The following is a 17,140-nucleotide window of genomic DNA, read 5'->3' on the forward strand; positions in this document are numbered from 1 at the left end:
TATGTGGTCAGATAGCTCAGTCTGGTAGATAACTGGTTGGAATGCTGGAGGTTGAGAGTTTGATCCTTATGTGACACACTGAGTTTTGAGGGCTAACTTCAAATGAAGAAGTCAAATAAAACAACAAACTACATGAGCATATCTGGTCAGATAGCTCAGTGTGGTAGATAATTGGATGAAATATCTGGTTGGAATACTGGAGGTTGTGTGTTCGATCCTTATGTGACACAGACTGTTTTCAGGTCTAACTTCTAATGACAAAGTCAAATATACAAAGAGAACAGTCACAAGTGCGTGTGGCTTGGTTGCCTCGTTCCCATTTCTGGTTGCGGCAGAGCGGGGTTCGATCCAGAGATACGACTGGGGGGTTATGCAAATTATACTGTATTGTTACAAAATAGGAAAAGGGATGGTTTTCTTCCTGGGGTTGTGATTGCTTTACTAAATGGCTGTGGGGACTGTTTCCACAACTGCCTTGAACACCTGGTCGTGGCGCCAGCGGTAACGTCCATCGGCCAAGTCTTTAGGAATGTTGAAAGAGATATTGAAGGGGCAAATAAATAAAGGGTTATATATAGGTTAGGGTTATGTACTACACAGGTTTACTTCCAGTAAAACAAACATACAGTAATATTTGTTACAATTTCTGGTTTTCTGTTGCATAACCCCCCAGCATATCTCTGGTAAACCCTGGGAGGAGACGCTTGTCTCACTCCACTGTCGGGCACCGGGCGTCGATGTGAGGGTGGGGATCGAACCCTGCTCTGCCGAAGCCAGAACCGAGAACTTAACCAAGCCACCAATGCCACACGCACTAATGACTGTTCTCTTCGTATATTTGACTTCTTCATTTGAAGTTAGCCCTCAAAACTCAGTGTGTCACATAAGGATCGAACCCACAACCTCTAGCATTCCAACCAGTTATCTACCAGACTGAGCTATCTGACCGGATACCCTGGCGTAATGTTTCCTTTTCTATTTGACTTCTCCATTTGAAGCCCTCAAAACTCAGTGTGTGACACACTGAGACAACAAAACAACAACAAAAGAGTACAAAACTTTCAAAAAAAGTCATAGTCATATGATGAAAAAAGTCAGATTATATGTATGTTGAATAAAAAGTCATAGTATGTCGAAAAATTTCATCAAAAAGAAAGTCATAGTATGTTAAAAAATTGTCGAAAAATGTAATGAAAAAAAAGACATTGTGTAAGTCGAAAAATTTCACCAAAAACGTAATAGTATAAGTTTAAAAAGTCAAACAATTTCACGAAAAAATGTGTTGAAAAAAAGTCATTGTAAAAAATTTCATGAACAAATGTCGAAATATTTCATGAAAAAAAGTCAAGTATGTCGAAAAATTTCACCAAAAACGTCATAGTATATTATGTTGAAAAATTTCATGAAAAAAAGTCATAGTATGTTGAAAAAATAAAGAAGTCATGGTATAGTATGTTGAAATAAAGTCTTAATAAAGATATTATTTCGAAAAAGAAACATGGTATAGTATGTCGAAAAAATAAAAATAAGTCATAGTTTAGTACGTTGAAAAATTTTCATGAAAAAAAGTAATAGTATGGAATTCCATAGAACATAAAAATCATAATATACTTTGCCGTCAAAAAAAAAAAAGCGACACAAAGCAGTAACGTTACGCTTCACAGATATTTCCACAGACCGACCTCAGGCATGGCTCAAACTCCTTGATCTTTGACCATTGGGCCGAAAACTTGCATTTCACCATTAGCTAGGTAGTTTAACACTCAGGTGTAAAAGGACCTTCGCATAACCTTATCAAGCATCAGTCAGTCAGTCAGTCTGTGGGTCCGTTAGCGCCAAGTAAGTCTGTCGACAGGTGTACAGTACTACCCTAACAGTTGTCCTTTTCAGATGATGTCAAACCTAGCATGATCCAATAAATAAACTACACAAAAAAAACGCACATACGCAATGATTATAAGACCCCACAGACACCCTGTTCAACTCTTAACAGATCGTTGTAACACCACTAATTTCATTAATACACTAACACAATTGATCTTACGAAAGTTGTAGCGGGCTCAGTTTTAAAGCTAGGGAGAAGATACAACCGTGTCAAACTAGCTTGTCGCGAAGGATGTTAAAAAATGATCCAAACTTGCACTAAATTTTGGCAAGGAAAAACTGTCATGGCCATTTTCAAAAGGGGTCCCTTGACCTCTGACCTCAAGATTGTAAATGAAAATTGGTTCTCTGGGTACCCAAGAGTCTCCCCTTTACAGACATGCCCACTTTATGATAATCACATGCAGTTTGGGGCAAGTCATAGTAAAGTCAGCACACTGACACACTGACAGCTGTTGTTGCCTGTTGGGCTGCAGGTTGCTATGTTATGATTTGAGCATATTTTCTATGCTGAATGCAGTGCCTGTGAGGGTTTCTGGACAATATTTGTCATTGTTTTGTGTTGTTAATTGATTTCCAATAATACATTTATACATACATTTGCATAAAGCAAGCCTATTTAACCACTACCATGTTGATAAGAGTATTACATTCTTGACAGACATCCCTTTAAGGTACATTTTGAACAGATCAAAAATTTGCAATTCATTTGTTGATAAGTAATTTATAATATTGTTTTTATTTATTTAATAAAGAGGAAAAAGACAAAGGTTAAGGAGTCAAATTAAAGTCAGACAGGAAGTGATTTTATTCCAGCACTGTCCAATCATGTTACTGCAGGTGAGCTCACTGTATATCATTCCCTGCTTTCATTCTGCAGGAACATTATACAATATTATGAACATTTGCATCATCCAGAGTCATCATTGTCGTCATCATTATTATAATCAACATCCTATTACGCTGACATCATCATCAATCATCCTCATCATCGCCAGCAGATAAATTGACATTCAAAAATGTAGAAATTCACCTTTGTAGTTCTCGTATCATCGCTGCTGTGTTAATAAAATATAATCTTAGCCTTTTTTCTACAAAGTTTTACACACTGTTATATCACCTGAATAAGCCCTTCTGTACATCTGCCTCTGTCTGAACTTCACCCCGCACCCGTACAGTATAATCTCTTCAAACGTCAGGCGAGACGGCCAGCTCCAGCTTCAGACAGCAGGGGGCAATCTAACTCTGCAGACCTGTGATCACATGCTTCATACTCACCTGCGTCTGAACTACCTCTACCCTGAGAATACTAAGACAGAAAAAAGGAAAGTGGAAGGGGGTGAGAAACCAAGCTCACTGAACATTCGAATGGGTGGGATCAGGAAAAAGAGAGGTAGAAACTACTAAAGCCAAGGTCACACTACACGACTCTAACTTAGCTCTAAGCGCAAATTGATTTTTCTGACTGTCAGGGATGACTGGATTCAGGCTGGAGGAGGTTTCTCAAACATAGATGTCCATGTTTGATTTGACCAGGAAAATACTGCAATCTGAGAATGATCAAACAACTTCCCGTGGCAGTTTAGTGTAGGTTTAGAGGTAGGAAAAATAGGAAGATTAATCATTATGAAAAAACAAAAACTTCCACTCTATTAGATATAAGATTCTCATTTTGATCCGCTTTTAACAAGCTGCTGTACAATTTGTTTTTTTTTGGAGCAATAAGTCTCTAACAAAATGTGCCTGCACCAAATCTACATAAGCGTGCACTTACAAATTAAGCATTTATATAAAATTCTTTGACAGCTTTAACTTTTGTGAGAGTTTATCTATTTATTTTGTAAACATAAACTGTAATTTCTGCACCACAGAGCATGGGATTAGGGAATTTTACTTAAAGTAAACCGTTCTGGCAAATTAGAAAGTTATTATAAGCATGAATGAGATGCTGTGTGTAGAGCTGTAAAAAACAGTTTGATTAATCGGTTGGTCAGTCAACAGAATCGGCAGCTATTTGCTATTCCTTGTCTAAAATGATAGTGAATTGAAAATCTTTCTGATGTTTCATAGACCAAAAAAAGTGTTGATTTACCAAGAAAATAATCTGCAGATTAATCAATAATTAAAATAATCGTTAGTTGCGGTGTTTTCTCTTTGTCAACATGTCTATGTGTACATGAGCAGATCAGTCAGTAACTTACTCTGTGCTGCACCTTTCGGGTGATTTTGTCTTGTACTCTGACCTAGGCTTGAGGTGCAAGGAAAAGGAAGAAAGTGAGGAGAGAAGGAGGAGAGCAAGCAAGGGGAAGGTTGAGTAAATATAGCAGGGGGGTGACTACTATGTGTGAACTAAAGCTAGAACTATGATAGAAGAAATGGAAACTTGTGTGCATCTTGTGTGCAAATAGCACAATGGGTTAAGAGTCTTTGAACACATACGCACTCATACACACACAGTCTGAAAGATTTCTGCTCAAACACCCTGTGAAAATCTTGTGATTGGACGGGACGAGGCGAGGGGCGGGTCCCAAAACGGGAAACGGATATCCTTCCTATTTTGGATTGCGGCTCCCGCCCCTCTCGTGTGCTTCAGCAGCACATCAGGCTCCTCCACTTTAACAGAATAACCAATCCATTGAGTTTGTTTAGTCGTCCACAGGACTTCCCTCTGGTTGATTAGGAGAGAGGGAGGTGGCATCAAATGACAGAGTCCGCCTTCTCAGCTCAACACTGCTGTCCGTCAGCTGCGTTGCCATAGTAACCGGCTCCTCTCCTGGCGGCGGGCTCATCCTCTGCTTCCTGTTCCTGCCCGACACCGGAGACACTGATTGGCTGAGGCGGGTCCTGTGCTCCACAGGGCTCGGGGTAAGGTGTCTGCTTTTGTGTGAGGAGCTCGGAGGGGGTTGTGAGCATGCATGAACAGAACTGTTAATACGACTCACTTCCTCGTCTGCGTCGTCTAACTGGGGCCCGGGGTCGGCGCCCGGGCTGGCCGCTATGGAGCTACAGAGTGGTGCTGATATGGTGGATTCACCGCTGGGGACCTTCAGACTGGACAGCCTCTTCTTGACATCTGTTTCTGGCTGCAAGCCACAGATGGCCTGCTCAGGTACATGTTCTTGCCCAGTGGTTTCACTGTTGCTCCGGCTGTGGCTCCTGCATGAGATGACCCTCTGGGGGTGTGTATATTTCAGTGTGTGTACACTGGACGATCGCTGGCGTGGTGGTGTGGAAGAAACGGCGGGCACAGTGAGGTGAGGCTCTGCCAGATCGTCAGCTGAACCGCTCTGATCCACAGAGTCACAGCGCACAGCCGCCTGCAGACACAGCACATGCACACAAGCACAGTTAAATAACACAATCCTCATTATGTGTTGGGTTGAGCAAGTAAAATCATTTAAAAAATGTTGCGTAGGATGCAGTAAAAATATTTTTTTTTAAATCTAAAATTGTCAGAAAATGGTAGAAAATTAAAAGCTAACAAAAACACGTTGTGTGTGAAGAGAAGAAAAGAGAAGAAGAAGAAGAGGTGATAATAACACACCTGTCTTCGTAACTGTCTGCTTGCAGTGTGGAAGGATGCTGGTCTCTTAAGGACTGAAGTATCTGGAACGTATGAGGGACTCAGCATGTTTCTGTCCAAACTCTCTTCAGGACTGAGCCACTGAGAAGAACGTCTGCTGGCACTGTGGGTGGGACTCAGTCTGAGTGAGGGATGTCTGTCTATACTGTTGCTGGACATGAGTTTAGGTCTCTCTGTGTTGTGGTCTGGATTCAGTCTGTATCCGTCCATACTGCGAGTAGAGCTGAGTCTGTGTCTGTTTATTCGATGGGCCGGGCTGAACCTGTATCCATCTATACTGTGAGCTGAGCTGAGTCTGTGTCTGTTTATTCTGTGAGCCGGACTGGACCTGTATCCCTCCGTACTGTCAGCTGGACTGAGTCTGTGTGAGGAGTGTCTGTCGACGCTCTGAGCGGTGCTGAGGCAGATCTTTGGCCTCGAGCTGCGTCCAGTCCCCAGTGAAGCGTGGCTGAATGCTGGCAGAGCTCCTGGAACCTGCAGCAGTGAGCCGCCTCCACTGGAGCCCAGAGATGTCATGGAGCCTGTAGAAAATAATGTGGCATCATAATTATGAACACATTGAATACAGTATTTCTAAAGAGGGTGTTATTGAAAACGTGATTTGTCAAGAGTTCTGTTAGAGATATTATTTAAGTGCCAGTAGAACAACTTCTTACAATTGATGTTGATGTTTTCCAAATATATACTTATATATTATACTTTATATACAACATACCATACATATACTGTATATAACCTTTTTTTAACTAGGAATTCACATTGAGATTAAAACCACTTTTACAAATAAGACCCAGTCAAGACAGGGTCAAATAGCAGCAACACATAACAAGACAACAACATTGAATCACGACAGCAACAATAGGTATGACAAAATACATCATATCATCATACAGTGCACTAACAGGGCAGCATGTTGATCATGTGTTTGTTATCTAATTGAAGCAATTGCAGCTAGCAGTGACCACTTCCTTTACAAGAGGTAAAGTTATCGGACCATTTGATGTCTTATTTTCAAACTAATGGACAGATTCACTCTTACTACCCAGAATTGACCTCTGATTAGCAGAGGTCAATCATCTATAAGATAGATGGGTCCTATCTCAGGGAACTCTTTTTCCCTCTTGGTGAAAGGTGCTAAATTTGATATCCAGAACATTAAGTTAGCAGCAAACTATTTGCTATGTAAAGATATAGAGGAGTGATGTCTACCTGAGCAGAGAATGAAGTCGCTCTCCCTCTGTGTTTGTTGTAATCCGAGCTTCTCCTTGCTTTGTTGATATAGCCGGGCCGTTCATGCATGTGAGCGTGCCCCACTGGCTAGCTGACTGCCGCTGATCTGCACTGCTTTCATAGGGCGATTACAGCTGATACCAACGGCGTCATCGAGGAAACGTAGCACCCAACCTCCGGTCCCCCCCCACCCCCCCAGGTTACCACTGTTATCTCTGTCAGCACTTTCGCTGTTGTTTTCACTGTTAGCACCGTTACTAATGAGCCGCTGGCTCGCCGTTGCCACGTTGAGAGCAATTGAGAGGCAATAGAAATGCTCCCAGTCCTGTATTTAGCTCCTTGAAAACTACTTCATCCTACCAGAATAAGTCTGGTGATATTCTATATTTTTCCTATAGTCAACAAATCACAAAAAAGACCAAAACGAAAACAATTAACTGATCCTATTAACAATTGTCTGCGTATCCAAAGCCTGATATAGATTATTCCTCAGTGCCATAGAGCTCTGTCATTGTCCAGAAACTATTAAAATCAATCAATGAGTCACACGGTTGCACTGAGTGACTGATGTTCCTTCATGAACATAAACACTGTAGTTTAATCTGACTGCCATTTACAGGGTTGGAGAGTACAAACTTACACATTGTTGTTTTTTTGTCTTTTCATGGGATTTGTTGATAATTATAAAAATATAGAGGTCCTATATCATTATTATTATTCGTCATTTATATTTTGCACATAAATAAAACTCAAAACTCAGTGTTACACTGTTTAGATTTGATGAATTTGCAATGACCAAGCGATTCTAAAGTACCCCCTGTGTGTGATGTCGTAAGTGTAAAAACTAAGAGTAGTTGAAAAAAAAAGTCCCCCATGTGCTCTGTAGTTAACACTAATCCTACTAATTTGTTACTAATATTAAAAAAAAAACATCTCCCTCTTTAAGGTCTATTATAACAGTGCCTCTTGTTGTGCTGCATCACATCTCAACTGCCTTCTCTGCTATTTATGGAAGCAATAACCTTTACAGCAATCAGTTAGTGGTTATAGCACAGTGAGAACTGTTCCTTAATTTAATTGGCTATAAACAACCAAATTACCTGAGTAGCTGTAGCCGGAGTACGCCTCATGGCAAATGGGAGGATAAGAGGAGCATCTGAGTGGCTGAACGAAGCTGTCGCTGGGGAGAGACAGCATGCGTCCTATGCTCAGCAGGTTGCCATGGGAACAATCCTCATCCTCAACCTGCACCTGCCACACAAGATCACCGTCATTGTTATTGTCACCTCCGCTCCCTTCCCCACCACACATGCAGAGACAGGAAACACACATTCTGTCAGTTACCTGGGCAGGTGTGTCCACATTTGGCACCAGGTCTCCGCCCACAGACGCAGTACTGAGGTTTCTGGCGGCCTCCTCTCTCGCCTTCATCTCTTCCTTCTCCCTCTTCTCCTCCAGCTCGTCCAGCTGGGCCTCCTTGTTGCTCTCCTCCAGGTGCTTCATCAGAACGGCCACGACCACGTTGACCAGCACGAACTGAGCCGTTAGGACGAAGGTGACGAAGTAAACGGGGGAGATCAGGGGCAGGTAGGTGAGGCAGTGGCGCTCCTGCGGGCGACACTCTCGCAACGTGTCCTAGACGGCGAGGGTAAGAGAGGAGGATAGAGATAATTAAGCAATTTAGAAAACTGATCATAGATAAAGGGATTTACGGTGATATTCAGATATATTACTGTACTATGTTGCATTTCCTCTCTTCTCCAACAGGGGGAGATGTGGATCTGAGTGTGACCAGACCTTGAGCCTGTCACAGAAGAATAATACACTCTCCTAAACCGCTAATGTCAGCAGCTCTTAGTCTGTCATAAAAACAGTGATCTTCTCTGCTTAATGCAACGCCTGTCTCATAGCCGATACTTTGAGACACACTCATATGCACAGACGCAAACATGGACTTTCCCGTCTCTCCATCTTCTTTAAAACGGCCACACAGCAGAGGAGAGAGAGAGAGAAATAACCTTCATAATCCCATTCCAGTTGTCCCCTGTAGACACCCTGAAGAGCGTGAGGAAAGCCATGCCGAAGTTGTCAAAGGTGGCGTGGCGACTAAGACCCTCACATGGGTTCTCGTCTGAACACTCTGAAAGAGGATGAAAAGAAGAAAAGAGTATTAGAGGCAGTAAGTGTGAGAGATGAAGGCGAGGGGAGAGAAGAAAGATAACTGTCTGTAGATTAGAGCACGTATTAGAACGCTGATTCTAAATTGACATAATAATTAATGCATGTAACAACAGAATTTATGCATGTTACGTAATCTACCGATATCTCACCAGAATCAGCTGAGGCACACACACACTCACTCACTCACACATCTGTGCATCTGCATCGATTTATATGCATGCACACACTCACGTGCTTGCACATACACGCATGCATGCACGTACACGCACACACACACACTAACCCAGTTTTCCAAAGAGCTCAACTCCCAGAGCTGCATAGATGAAGAACAGCAACATGAAGAGCAGACCCAGATTCCCCACCTAGACAGACATATTACAATCACACACAGATATATACAGTGTATGATACACAGAAAAAAAGACATGTACAGTATACATAAAGAGAGACGCAAACATGCAAACAGATAGAAAGAGACAGAGACTGCTAAGCATAGTAAGCTTAATGTTTTCTACATCTTAAAAACATATTACGAGCCATCATGATACCTGGAGTTGAATCATATCTCAGATTGTAGTTTGAGAAACAAAGATGCACTTTCATAGCCTGGGATCCAGTCCTCATGAACCACAAACACGCCCGTTTATTCTAATTACAAAGCAATTCACAGGGACTTGGCTTGTCTTCCCCCATGGTGGGAGGTATGGAGATGCCTGATTCGATGACGGATAAACCTATTGATGAAGTGCACTCGGACACCACTGCAAAGACCTAGGTTCAATCCCCTGCAAAGATCTGTCACTTCAAAGATAATTGGCATTATTCGTGGGTGGGAAGGCAGTGAAGGATCATGGGTATTTTGCTGCTCTAGAGATTCCTACTGGTTTGTTGGAGCCATAGACTGTATAAAATATGGACGTAGTCTCCGTGACATCACCCATAGGTTTCTGAAGAGCCGTTATGAAGCTCAAAGTGGGCGGCTCCAGCCATCGCCATCTTGGGAGTGACGACACTAATTCCCGAACTAATCCGGTGGAGCTGAAGCGGGCCGAGTGATGCAGCAGAGCAGACAGCTACTGTAGCAGCTAGCGACCTGTTACCCACCTGTCACTCAAAGCAGTCAATAAGTTTAGACTGTATGTAACAAGTAAACAAAGTCACAATGACAACACACATTGGTTTGCGGACCACGGTTTTGAAGCCTTGAGTTCGGCATTTTGGCTGTCGCTATCTTATTTGCAACCAGTAGTGACACGAGAGGGTGGAGCGAAGTACAACCGAACACTGAATAAGACATTTTTAGGCGACCAAAAAGTTAGAATTAACTTTCATGAGCTGAAAATACACTGTGAAAGGGATAAAGTTAGAAAATAAGACTAACTAAGACGAAAACACGGACAACTCCCAGACCGGACAACGCCGTGGTAGTGACCTGTCAATCACAAGGTAGCCCCGCCCTAAAGCATACCCTGCTTTATGGTCTATTTGACTCTAAATTGGACCATAATTTACTAAATGAACATCATGCTGTATGAAGAAGACTTGAAACTAGTGATTGAGACCATAAACTCATGTTTACAATGTTTACTGAGGTAATAAATCAAGTGAGAAGTAGGCTCATTTTCTCATAGACTTCTAAACAATCAGACTTCTTTTTGCAACCAGAGGAGTCGCCCCCTGCTGGCTATTAGAAAGAATGCAAGTTTAAGGCACTTCAGCTTTGGCTTCACTTCTCAGAGCCGGAGGTTGCCCACTGGCTTAATGCTTAATTAGCTAAAGAGACCAAAACCATTTTTTGTACCAGGCTGTAAACATGATTATTTCTGCTGTAAAGCTGGGCCTTTTAACATCGGGGGTCTATGGGGATTGACTCGCTTTTGGAGCCAGCCTCAAGTGGCCATTTGAGGAGCTGCTGCTTCTGGCACTTCCACATTGGCTTCATTTATCAGCACCGGAGGTTTCCGCTTCGTTGTAACAGACGCGTAGACGATCTAGGAGTGATAGTGTGAAGCTGCGTGTGCTATTATTTTGAAAATGGATATAATTTAGCTGCATTTCAGAGGCAGGAACACAAACACTTTATAAAGGTCTACTTTCCCTGTTCTCATTTAATGTGCACCACCTTCCCTCCCCCTTCCTCTCTACTCTCTCATTTCTGGTAGCGTCCCCTGAGGGTCCTGAGCCCAGGAGCCAGGTAGATCCTTCCTAAAGCCTTCCCCCACACCCGAGCGCATCATCCTAGTTCACCAATTACTTTTCACACATTTCATATTCAAACAAGTCTCAGAGTCACACTAGCGGCAGTAAGCACAGCAGGGGTTTGAGTTAAATGCTAATGTCAGTTTGCTGTGAACATGCTGATATTTAGCAGTGATGTTTACCGTGTTCCATGTTTGTCGTGTTAGCATGCTGGCTTTTGAGAATTAGCACTAAACACAAAGTACAGCTGAGGCTGATGTCTTTTGTTTTGTAGGTATTTGGTCATAAACTTTGGCCTTTACTTGAAAAGTTTACCAGCTTTTTTTTGTGTAAACAGTGTCACAGCTCTTTGTCAATCAGATTTATTTGTCTTTTATTGGACAAATTAAAATTTTGACCTGATGATGGCTAGATCAAAAGTTAAGAGATCACAGAAGTTAACAAAATTCACCCTGAGGGGAACATGAATATGTGTAGCAAAATCCATGACAATCCATCCAATGGTTGTACACAAATATCTAGAGGAAAAGTAAGGATGTCACTACAGTCATTAGGCTTTATCCTCTGGGGACCACGAAGATCTGTACAAATGTCATAACAATCCATCCAGTGGTTGAGATCTTTCAGTCAGGACCAAAGAGGTGGACCGACCAACTGACATTGCCATCCCTGGAGCCATTAAATGTGTCCAAAGACAGTTACGTGTGCATGTCAGTTGATGGTTTAGTCCTTGCTTGTGAATGTCTCCTTTAGACCAACAATAGCACTGCGTCAAAAAAATGCAGCATTCTCAATGAGACAGGTGCCATCGTAGAGTGCTCGAGCAAAAAAAAAACTTGAATCTGGCCTCATAAATCACTTTTGCCGCATCACAGAGCAATGTCATCCGGAAGTGCTCTCCTTTGGCCAATCAGATATGTGCAATTATCCAATCCTGGTAGAATATGTGGGTAATTTTACTCCTCACCTCGCAAGCACCGAGAAAGAGGAGAAAAATACTGCTGCTGTGATGACTTGACAGAGTTTTACAATCCTGCCTCAAAGGGGAATAAATTGCGGTGTGGTGTCTTTGTGATGATAAGCTTTCAGACTGGACGTTATGGTTCATATTTTATCTTCTCACAGACACCCAGTAGCAAAACAATCGCAGCAAAGCAGCTGTGAAGTTATGCGCCATAAAGTTATGATTGAAGTGGTGATTTATCAGCCGCATTGATGCATTTAAAGATCAGCCATTAGCCTTTAGCTAAACACGAGGATGTCGTCACACTTGTTTGGTGGTGATTTGGTGTCACTGAACAGTCTGTTAGTAAATCATGTGGGGGGGGGCAGTCAGTGCCAGCCCTGATGAATCGCTGAATAAAACAAGCTGTCTGCAATTCTTCAGATCTGGAAACCAGGCTCGCAGTTTAAAGAGACACGTTGTATTTCACAGCATCAGTGTTGCCTCTTACCTGAGGCAGAGCTTGAATCACTGTGTCCAACAGGGCTCTCATTCCTGTCGCCATCTTCAACAGCTTCAACACTGAAACATTGTAATGTGTCAGCTCTTATCAGCCACGTATCACCGTGTTTTCTTTGTGTTTGTGTCACTGTGTGTGCGCGTGTGTACCTCTTGTTATCCTGAGTACTCTCATGATGCGTATGATGGTGGGGTTGATGGGGAGTGAAGCATTCAGGTCTATTTCCTCCAGTGTGATTCCCATGATGGACATCAACACAATGGCGAGGTCCAACTGGTTCCATCTTGACACACGCACACAAACAATGTCAGTTTATTTAAGGATGTTATGTTTGTGAGTGTCTTTGTAATGATGTGAGAGCTTGAATACCTCTCTTTGAAAAAGCGCCGCAGGCCAAAAGCGATGAGTTTGAGAATGGACTCGATGACAAAGACCACTGTGAAGACGTAATTGCAGTACTTCAGTATCTCCTCGAAGTACTGCGGGACACAAAGACACACACTTGAAAAAAAACCACTACAGTAGCTGTACTGTACCACCGCATACCGCTTCATTACTATGGTTCTATGGCAGGTGATAGCAGGTGTTGCCATGGTTACCTGAGGCTGGTTGTAGTGCTCCATGCTCATGGTGATGAGGTTTGTGAAGATGATGATGGTGATGAAGAGGTCCAGGTAGTGGCTGGTGCACACAGTGTGGATGGATCGACGCAACGGGGAGTAGTCAGCGTAGTACGGCTTCTCCTGGGCCCCTGCGTTTCACACACACACACACACACACACACACACACACACACACGGTCATTAAAATGCCTCTGAAAGAAAAATATGATATGGGCTATGAAGTCACTCATGAAGTGGGTGCCAAGTGTCGCACTGTGTGTGACTGTCCATATGTGCGTGTGTGTGTGTGTGTGTCGGTGTCGGTGTGTGTGTGTACGGACTAAAAGTGCCACCTCAGGAATTCAATTCTATCCATCATGCACACACACACACACACTGCATGGCACCTCAAGGTGTCTTTGGGCAGAAACCCTCGCTGTCTGCTGCCAGACAGTTAACTGACTAAGAGGAAAGCACTACTAGAGATTACTCTGCAGAGAGAGAAGGACCGAGTGAGAGAGAAATGAGGTGGAGCAAGAGGGAGAAAGTGTGTGTAGTAGAAGTGTGTATCCGTGCATAATATGGGCAGAAATTATGCTTGTACTCATACAGTATGTATGCGGAGAAAAGAGGTTTATTGTGTATGTGTGTGTGTAATATTACAGATATATGGCCAGAGGTAAGTGGACGCGCCTGTCTTGTGTATGTTTGGACTAGGGATGTTTCCAGGATTGGGTGACGCCCCTTTTGTCAAATTGGGGTTCCCCTTTCGAAAAATATTAATGCTAAAGCATACAATGATGGGAACAAGATAAATACCTTTAAAAATATAATATAATAATATCAATATACTCCACTGTGATGAACTGGGCTTTCCACAAGGATATGGAGTAGCCAGTCGATTGTTGATGTGTTTTTTTATCAATTATTTTGCTAATATTCGTCAAACACTGAAGACGACTCTCCGCTCTGTACTCGGCAGGACACGACCTGTTAGCTGAGCGCACAGACACACACATTCATATAGAGCATGTCGGGGCGAGACTGATATACGCACGTTTCTCTATCATCCTCACCAGCCCATCGTTAATTTAGAAAAAAATAGAAGTACCGCCTCGTGGTTATATGCCTCCGCCAACCAGTCAAGTTGCAGTTTACATTAACGTTTTACCAAAATATCATCACTTCATAATTTTATCCTGTTAGACACCTGCGTGAAATTGTCATAATTAGCATAGTGAGTTCTTGAGTTAAGTCCAAAAACGTGTTTTGAGAGGCCACGGACCTTGACATTTGACCACCAAATTCTAATCAGTTCATCCTTGAGTCCAAGTGTTTGCATATTTTTTGCCAGATGTAATGAAATTCCCTCAAGGAGTTCCTGGGATATCACGTTCACAAGAATGATACGGACGGACGGACAACCCGAAAATATAACACACACAGCTTTCACCGGCATAAAAACAATGGGCCGATCTACTTGTTTTATGGACCAGTCAGACAAAAAAAAGTCGGCACGTTGGCCCACTGGGAAAGCGTCCGGTTTGCCAGATGGCCAGTCCTGTACACAAAGCAAGGTCCATAAAGAAATGGTTTTCCATGTTGGCGTGGACAAACTTTACTGGCCTGCACAGAGCCCAGATCACGACCCCATGAAACACCTTTGGGAGGAAGTGGAACGCCAACTGAGAGCTAGGCCTTATCGCCCAACATCAGTGCCAGACCTCACTAATCCAGGATGTCCACTCGATAAAGCTGCATCGCATTCTGGTTGCACCACGGCTCCGTCACGTTTTAAATGTTCATTGGAAGCATTTTAGAGGTGGAGAGTCTTAAAATGGTCTGTTCTATAGCAGCCTTTTTCAATATTGTTTAGAGCAGTTTGACTTATATTTACAAGCATAATGATTACACATTTGCAACTGATTTATGACCAGTGTGGTAACGAAGAGTTCATGGCTGTACTTTTGTGTTTTAAATACTATCAACAGCTCAAAACCACAACATTACGTCTCCTCCTTCACGGGTATTGAAGTAGAATTGACATAAACAAACAAGAAAACATTGTTTTGCTATATGTCTGTTAAGACAAAGTTAATCAGTAATGAAGGCATCATTATTAAATATAGGCATTGATGAATTTCCAACTTCAGAGCCATGAACTGCTCCAGCATAAATAGACCTGGCATGAAAAGACAGCAGAGCAGATAAAAGCACCACACATAAGCCGTGAGTGAGATGCCCTAGTCACAAGTCCAGTGGACATTGAAATATTGGTTAGAATGGCAGTGGATCGCCTCCGGTAGCTGCAAAGTACCCAGAATGAATTGGACGCTTGGAGTAATGCTCTTGTGTATGAATGGAAGCAAATACCTAAATCTTGTGGCGGGAAGCCATCCTAGAAGAGTGGAGGCTGTTGTTGCAGCATATTAATGCCAATGGTCTTGAAAAGGCATATTCAACAATCATGTATGGGTGTAATGTTCAGCTGTTCACATACTTTTGGCCATATACTGTATGTCTCACATTCCCTCTCCTCCCCTTCCCCTCCCGTTATCCCGTTATCTCACTTCTCCTCCTCTTCTCCAACCGCTTCTGTCGTTTCTCCTCCCTCAGCCGCGCCTCCTCCTCCTCCTGCTGCTGGCGACACTTGTGAAAGTTTTCCACCACCACTCCCACAAACATGTTGAGCACAAAGAAGCTGACGATGAGGAGGAAAGAGATGAAAAACAGCAGCATCCAAGGGTTGTTGTTTCTTACTGGCTGCAGAGAGATACAAAGAGAGAAAATGGAAGATGAGAAGAGGAGGAGGAGGAGGAGGAGGAGGAGGAGGAGGAGGAAGAGGTAACATGGGGACACAAACCACAAAAGAGGACCAAAGAGTGACGCGGAGGGGTGGAGAGGAAGAAGAGGAGAGAGCATACACAAGAAGACAATGTAAATCCTGAGTCAGCACTGAAACTGTCAACTCGCATCTATTTATCCATCTGCCTTTTTTCTTTCCTTACACTTCCCTTCTCCTGAAATATTTCCCCGTTCTGCTTGAAAAAACAAGATCAAATGGTGCCTGAGACTGACACAAAACAGAACCTAAACAGAGTGAAATACAATATACACTGGCTGAACGGTTTGTATGTCTCCCTGATAGCCTATTCATTTTTTACATTCCACAACCAGTCTCTTCCTCTCTATGTATATGTGTATGTGTAAGTGTGTGTGTTTGTGTGTGTGTGTCTTTACCTGTTGGTCCACTGCAACAGCATCCAGGCCATCATACATGATGCTGACCCAGCCGTCTTTACATGACAGCACAAACAGCGACATCAGCGCCTGGAAGAGTGAGACACATATAAATGAGCTTCAGGCTGTCAATCAGCTTGTAAGAGCAAGTGTCAGCCCTGTGTGTGTTTTTGTGTGTGTGAGTGTGTGTGCGTGCGTGTATGTGTGTGACAAACCTGTCCCAAGTTGTCAAAGTTGTATTTCCGTCGAACCCAGCGGTATCCTGCCTCCAGACACTGTGTTTTATTGGTGATGTTACTCACATCGCGCCCGTCACAGTGGAAGAACTTCCCTTTAAACAGCTGCATTCACAGACAGATGTGTGCAGACAGATAAACACATACAGGAACACTGTAACCTCAAGGTAATGTAAACAAAGCTCCACAGAGCGAGGTATGTTTGTATGTATTATAGTACAGTAAATTAGTCAGCGAGCGCCTACAGGCCTACTGTATGTTGCAGCTAAGATATCCAAGTACCATCTGGTCTGGCCTGCTTCACAGTCATTACACGCTTCAGGACGGAGTGTTCTCATTACAAGATGATTCAGTGCAAGTGAGGTTTTGAGAAATATATGCCTGTGTGTTAATATTCATCAAGCATATATTTCCTGTGAAAGAATGAATTGGAATATTTGCAAAAATGGAAACTAGGAAATACTTTAGAGGTGGAGAGTTAACAGAAGACCTTTACAGTGAACGGCTTTTAGTACCAAAATG

General features: G+C 42.8%; 1 protein-coding gene across 1 annotated transcript in view; it reads right to left on the minus strand.

The window, feature by feature from the left end:
* Positions 1–3,488: 3,488 nt before the first annotated feature.
* The window catches only part of LOC141764396 (voltage-dependent T-type calcium channel subunit alpha-1H-like), a 39,641-nt gene continuing 25,989 nt past the window's right edge, over positions 3,489–17,140 (minus strand). The window contains exons 21-33 of the mRNA XM_074629617.1: positions 16,598–16,723; positions 16,383–16,472; positions 15,713–15,905; positions 13,140–13,291; positions 12,910–13,019; positions 12,690–12,823; positions 12,532–12,602; positions 9,162–9,240; positions 8,716–8,837; positions 8,042–8,332; positions 7,798–7,948; positions 5,429–5,988; positions 3,489–5,201 (exon numbers count right to left, since the gene is read on the minus strand). Coding sequence (XP_074485718.1) covers positions 4,530–5,201; positions 5,429–5,988; positions 7,798–7,948; positions 8,042–8,332; positions 8,716–8,837; positions 9,162–9,240; positions 12,532–12,602; positions 12,690–12,823; positions 12,910–13,019; positions 13,140–13,291; positions 15,713–15,905; positions 16,383–16,472; positions 16,598–16,723 — 2,751 coding nt within the window. The 3' untranslated portion in view covers positions 3,489–4,529. The remainder of the gene's footprint in view (positions 5,202–5,428; positions 5,989–7,797; positions 7,949–8,041; positions 8,333–8,715; positions 8,838–9,161; positions 9,241–12,531; positions 12,603–12,689; positions 12,824–12,909; positions 13,020–13,139; positions 13,292–15,712; positions 15,906–16,382; positions 16,473–16,597; positions 16,724–17,140) is intronic.

The sequence above is a fragment of the Sebastes fasciatus genome, chromosome 3 (genome assembly GCF_043250625.1).
Source record: "Sebastes fasciatus isolate fSebFas1 chromosome 3, fSebFas1.pri, whole genome shotgun sequence".
NCBI lineage: Eukaryota > Metazoa > Chordata > Actinopteri > Perciformes > Sebastidae > Sebastes > Sebastes fasciatus.